Source organism: Hippoglossus hippoglossus, chromosome 11 (assembly GCF_009819705.1).
Source record: "Hippoglossus hippoglossus isolate fHipHip1 chromosome 11, fHipHip1.pri, whole genome shotgun sequence".
Lineage (NCBI taxonomy): Eukaryota > Metazoa > Chordata > Actinopteri > Pleuronectiformes > Pleuronectidae > Hippoglossus > Hippoglossus hippoglossus.
In genome coordinates, this window is record NC_047161.1 from 12238832 (window position 1) to 12245043 (window position 6212).

General features: G+C 40.4%; 1 protein-coding gene across 10 annotated transcripts in view; it reads left to right on the forward strand.

Annotated features, from left to right (window-relative positions):
• Positions 1-263: 263 nt before the first annotated feature.
• Positions 264-6212, forward strand: part of LOC117770897 (cytoplasmic dynein 1 intermediate chain 1) — a 57757-nt gene continuing 51808 nt past the window's right edge. The window contains exons 1-5 of one of the 10 annotated variants that reach the window (XM_034600732.1): positions 264-578; positions 1846-1979; positions 2263-2377; positions 3895-3982; positions 5119-5160. In XM_034600732.1, the coding sequence (XP_034456623.1) occupies positions 1860-1979; positions 2263-2377; positions 3895-3982; positions 5119-5160 (365 nt within the window). In that variant the 5' untranslated portion in view covers positions 264-578; positions 1846-1859. Of the gene's footprint in view, positions 579-1845; positions 1980-2262; positions 2378-3843; positions 3985-4367; positions 4374-5114; positions 5161-6212 lie in introns of all 10 variants that reach the window. The other 9 variants (XM_034600734.1, XM_034600726.1, XM_034600730.1 and 6 more) reach the window with 9 other exon arrangements.

Below are 6212 nucleotides of genomic sequence, written 5' to 3' on the forward strand. Positions count from 1 at the left end.
ATTCACTGTATTCTATTCGATTCTATATTGTTCTGTCACTGTGATCTTGGAACAAGCTAGAACAATAATTTTCTTCGGGATTTATAAAGTGTCATCTTATCTTATTTTATATTACCTTAACTTATTTCGTATCATCTCATCTTATCTTATCTTATCTTATCTTATCTTAGTTATGGGGACTCCAGCTGTACTTCCTCTAACGCCCAGAAGATGGCAGCGTTGCAGCAGCTATGAGTGGTCCTCAGTATGAGGAAGAGGAGCATGAGGAGGAGGAGGAGGAGGAGGAGGAGGAGGAGACCAAACCCCTCCTCTCCTCCTCATCAGCATCCTCCTGCTCCTCCTCGGGATGTATCGGTGTGCTGCTGCACCTGTCTCCTCCGCTGTCTGGTCGTTAGTCGCTGAGATGCTGTGATTTTTATCCGCCGTCATCATCAGCCACGCGGGGAAGGTAGAGCCGACCTGTGCGGAGGATCCAGTGTGGAGGTCTGTAGCCGGAGGATGTGGTGATTCCTTCTGTTGCATCAGTGAGACAGCATCTTTACACGGGTGACACATCATTATCAGCCCGAGTGGACCAGGTAGGAGACGTTTACACTCCAGTTCACTGTTATTACTGAAATTCAATATCACCTGTCTATTGTCAGGTAACGTTCTTTGTTACAGTGTTTATAACGAGGCCTTGAACGCAACGCTGCATATAGAAACGCTGTCTAATGTTTAGCTAACGTTAGCTTGTTATTTGTAGCTAGCTAACATCACTCAGTTAAAGGGTTGTTTGTCTTCCTGTGTGGATATTTATCAACGTAACGTGTGTATGTGTCTGTCCCTTCATTACTTTAATATTAGAGGACATAACATCTTTCAAACCTTTTGTTGTTGTCCTTTATATTTGTTCCAAATAGCTTTTGTAGACGTTTTTTAAACCTCCAGCTTTCAAATGTGCTATTTGTATATATGTGTGATCATGTGACACTGGCCTAATATCCAGCAATTACTCTGCTATTAATAGGTACCCCACCTATTTAGACTTATTTAGACCTCCTGATTCAAGAGACCAATCATAAGGCCATAATCTGTATATTTTCCTACTGGGTATAATGGCACCCAAGTGCTTTTGAAGTGTCACCAGTGTTTTAATGCACAAAACCGGTTCGGGGAGGTCTTTGAGAAGTGGCTTCCTAAATATAGCCCCCATACTCTGGAAAATGAGGAATAAGATGACACGAGACAAGAAGAGATATGAGATGAGCTAAAATAAGATCAAGTGAGTTAGAGCAGAATTCATCTCGAAGGAAAATGCTTGGACCAGGTCTTGCTTCAAAGTTACAATAACAAAGAAAACCTTCATATAATAGTATAAAAAAATAAGTGATCTATCTAAATATCAGGTGCATTGAGGAGTAAGAGTGGACCCCTGCCTAAATATATAACAATACAGGTAATATAAGTTACAAAAATATAAATATGAAAGATTATACTGCATCTAGACTAAAGCCGAAATAGAAAAGGTAGTATTGAAAATGACACATGAGAAGTATGTATTGCACATTATTACAAAATATAACTAATAATGTAGAAGTGTCACTCTTATATGCAAATACATTTCAGTTCAGTAGGACCTAGTATTGACGGCGGTTTCATCAATATCGAGTCGTTATTGGTTGCTGATCCTAGGTTATGGATCTACTCTGTACGGATGTTTAGCGGCCACACCCAGTGGGTTCTCTGAAGAATCCCTTGGGCCCACTGGATGAGCCGATACTCCTCCAATGCCACTTCCTGTTAAAATGAAACCAAAGATTATATTGTGACTGTCCCACTCCTGTTCAATCCTCTCGCTTGAAGCCCCCAAGGACACCATGTCGGACAAAAGTGACCTAAAAGCCGAGCTCGAGCGCAAGAAGCAGCGCCTCGCCCAAATCAGGGAGGAAAAAAAGAGAAAGGAGGAGGAGAGGAAGAAGAAAGAGGTAAGGAAGAAAGTGAGTACATTCCCACGACTGCCACTCATACTGTCTCACCCTCTAGTGTGTGCTGTTTGTGTGTTGGATTGCTTTTTGTCAGGCCGTGACACATACATGGCCGAGGGTGTGTGTGTCCATGCGTGCATACAAACATCCATATGTGTGCATAAGGTTAGTGTTAGAGGTTTTAATTGAAATGTGCATTCGCATGTTTTCACTCACTCTTCAACTCATGATGGCTGAGCTGTGACTGTGTAATTCAAGGTGTATAAACTTACATTGGTCTCTGTGTCCTGTGCAGGCTGAGATCCAGCAGAAGGCAGAGGTGACCCCAGAGGATTCAGACTTGGATCGTAAGCGCAGGGAGACTGAGGCCCTCCTACAGAGCATCGGTATATCGCCAGAGCCTCCACTAGGTACATGATACTCCTATGCACTGAACAATAAATCAATCCTCTTCTTGTGATTATGATGCAAAAGGTTTAATAAACAACAACACCTAAGCTGCTTTCAGACATGGACTGAAGTCTGGACAGTTTCCTGAAATCTTCTGGAAGGGTTGTATGTGAGAACGCTAATGTCTAAGTCAATTGCTCTGGACACAACTTTTCCTGCCAGCCCCTGAGTAAAATGCCCTGAAAACAAGGGAGCCCATGTGAGAATACAGCAGGAAAAGATCAGAAAAATCCACTTGGAGCAAGTGGGTGTGGTGACGACAATTTTAACACACATCAGACGCAAAACTGGAAGAATTTATGTATCTCTGAAAAGAGGAGGCATACATGTAGACAGACAGAGATGTCAACTGGGAAAGACAATAAGATTAAAGAGCTTTTGGTGATAAGGGCTGACGCCGGTGTTAACAAAAACAATGTAATTCCCTCAGCAGTATTTAAACATCATGTCCTGCCTCCTGCATTCTCTACCTGGGCGCCACCTCTCACCTGAACTATTCTGGACAGTTTCCTGTTGTTGTGAACACATCTGACCCTGCTGCATTCTTCACATGTGAAAGGCAAACTCATGCAATGTCCAGACCCAATAATCGAGTTAATGTCTGAAAACAGCTCTAGAGCAATAACTACGCTGATGGTTCAAAAATTGCACAATTACTTTATTAATTACAACCAAAAAGCTTCTGAAAAACAGTTTAAAGATCAGACTGTAAATACACATAAAATCATATTGCAGACAGGAGGCACACAGCATCTTGCTGTATGCATCATACGGTTAAAATGATCTGTCCCGTTCTGCCTTAATGAAATTATCAGAAAACTAAAGATGTCATCATCTCTGTTTTCACAAATCTCATTTATATAGAAATTCTGCTTTTATTTAATTCATATATTTTTTTTATTTTTACAAAAATATTTACTGTGTTAGTATTAGTTTCTTTTTTATTTTAAGTTGATTTAATTATTTGTTGTAGATAATGTGATTGGACTGCGTTGAACATTTTCCATTACAACTTTGATTTGTCATTTTTTTAGCAACCTCCTCTTTATCGTACTTTTCTGTTCCACTGTATACATTGAGTGTTTTATATGTCGTAATGAGGTATTTGAACATAAATGCTGTTTCAATGTGTGCTGCTCAAAAACGTCTACCCTGCATATTTCAGTTCCTCTAAACATTTGGAAGCACTGTTCTCTAGTGGTGTGACATTGTAACAACACCCTCAACACCTCAGCGTTGACTATTGCAGAATCGACCTGATAGAAGTTATTAATAATTTAACTTTAAACAGAGCTGATAAATAATAAACACAAAACCAACAATGCATTTGATGCCCTTCCCCCCCTCTCCTTTCTTTTAAACATTTATTATATTTGTCCATCATTTCTTTTACTTTGTTGCTTCCCATCCCATTTTGTTTCAACAGTCCATTCTTTGCAGCCTTTAATGTTAGACTCATGTTGCTTTCATTATTTAGTCCCGACCCCTGTGTCCCCCTCAAAATCATTGAGCACGCCCAGCGAGACGGGGAGCCAGGACTCAGCTGATGGAGGCGCGGCCGGCAGGTAGGTCAAAACCTTGGTGCATGAGTTTCATCCATCTCCATTCGGCAAATTAGTAAATAAGAGAAATATAGAATATAGTAAAATAAGTTGTTTTTTTGGGTCTGGATTAAGATTTTATTTTTATTTACAAAGTCAGGAAAGATATTTGGAAAATCTCCTGCTTTATTTTGTAAAAAAGCAAAACAATCCACACATAGATTTAAATAAAATAAGAAATTTAGAAACTGTATTATAGGATTTGCTCTTTCTCTTATACCAGGCTTTGAGAGGTTATCAATAAACAGTATGAAATTGTGGCCTAAATATGATGATAAACTAAATAGGTTTTTGTCTGTGAATTTTTCACGTATATATTCTGTCTCTTTACTTGTCATGTGCACAACAGGTTTAGGTAAGAACGAGTGTCACTGTTAGTTGTGGTGCATCGTTTGCTTTTGAATGTGGTTTCTGTCATTTGTCGTGACACCCAGTGTTTTGATGACCGCTGTGCAGTTTTCTGCCTCTCATAGCTCGCCCTGAGAAATTCGCAGTGTGTCTCAGCTGTAGATATTCTTGCAAAGTAGATGTTGGAACGAAAATACTGACAAAGGCAAATTACAGTTTCCAGGTATAGACTTCCAAGTAAGCAACACTGTCAGAAAGCAGCCTCTGTGGGCCAGTTATTGGAGTATGTTGAGCTGAAATGTAAGCTTCTTCCTTTCAGTCACTGCACCGTAGGTTTCTTCCACAGTGCTTACAACACACTCATAACCCAGCAGACTATTTATCTTCAGGTTCTGTTCATGGCCGCTTTGGTGAATTAAACCTGCCGCAGAGAAGAGAGTGGTCATCAAGCACTTGCCATTTGCTTTTGAATGATTCGCTGACTGTATATGTCAATGTGTGAGGGAGTGATGCCCTCAGGGGTCATTAGTGATGTGTTGTTCTGGTATGACCATGGGTGGAATTGGGGATGAAGAGAGTTCCCAGCAAAAATAAGATCTGGCACGTGAGAGTTTTTGTTTCTTTTAGCTTTCATCAATTCGATTTTTACAAATTGGACAGATTTTTCCCCCCCAAATCCACCCTGGACGATGGCATGCCCTTTTGAGCTCCTCCATTTGTGGCTGTGTATGTGTGTGTGTGTCCCTTCTTAGGTCAGGGTTCTCTAAAAACAAGTCCCAAGCACTGATCGCAAGGTAAGCCTTTTCATGTCAAACCCAGGAATCCCCCCTCCCCTGCTTTTCCCTGGCTGAGGCCATCCTCGTGTGAACACAACAGCACCCAAGTGTTGGCAGTGGTCACCCCGATGTGCCTCCATCATGATTTACAAGTTTAAATCGGTGCAGGGCATCTCTAACTTCCATTCCTCCTGTCTTGGCTGGTGACTTCCTGTTCTGAAACCTTTGCTGTCTCCCTTAATACCAGCTGCAAATGTCCCTGTTCACATTAATGGAGCCACAGAGGTGATTGCAGCTGCCACAGAGTTGACAATCAGCTGCTTAAAGTGTCATCTCTGTTAGTGTAAAACACTCTTTTCTGTCAGGCTAAAGAAACGCCTTTCCACTCTCACCTGCTATTGTGTGGCGCGAGCGGAAGGCCTAATGGTTGTGTTCACCGGCTCTAAAATACAAAAAGTGAAGTGGGGTTGTGTCATCCTCTGACAAGTGGTAGATTACAACCATCTTGACATAAAATCCAGTGACATAAAATCCAGTTTCAGTTGCTTTTGAAATTCACTGTAAGTAAATAAATCCTACCTCCCCAATATAATGAAATAAGTTGCACTGCTGAACGACCTCGCTCATCAAATGAATGGACTCACACAAAACTCATCGATCACGCATGGCATGCGTATTGTCATCTGTGCCGAGAAGGCTGAACCTTCACATACTGATTCATTTTGATTATCATATGCTGAAGGTTACATGTGTGATATATGTTCAGCTTTGGGAGTGAGATGTAAAATCATGGATTTTCATGTATTACTTGGCACAATTTTTCACATCAAACACCAAGACACTAAATATAATCTAGCATGTGTGAATATGAGTTAAAAAATAGATACAATTTCACTCATATTTTTTGATTCTTAGAATAAATAGATATTCCTGCTTTTAATTAAGTAATTTGATCATCATTCAGCTTTTCCAATGGCACGATTTAAACGATTTTGACATTCTCCCACACAACAACGTATTTTCTTTTGTCCATAAATATGTGGGTATTTCCAAATTATCATAAATTCCTG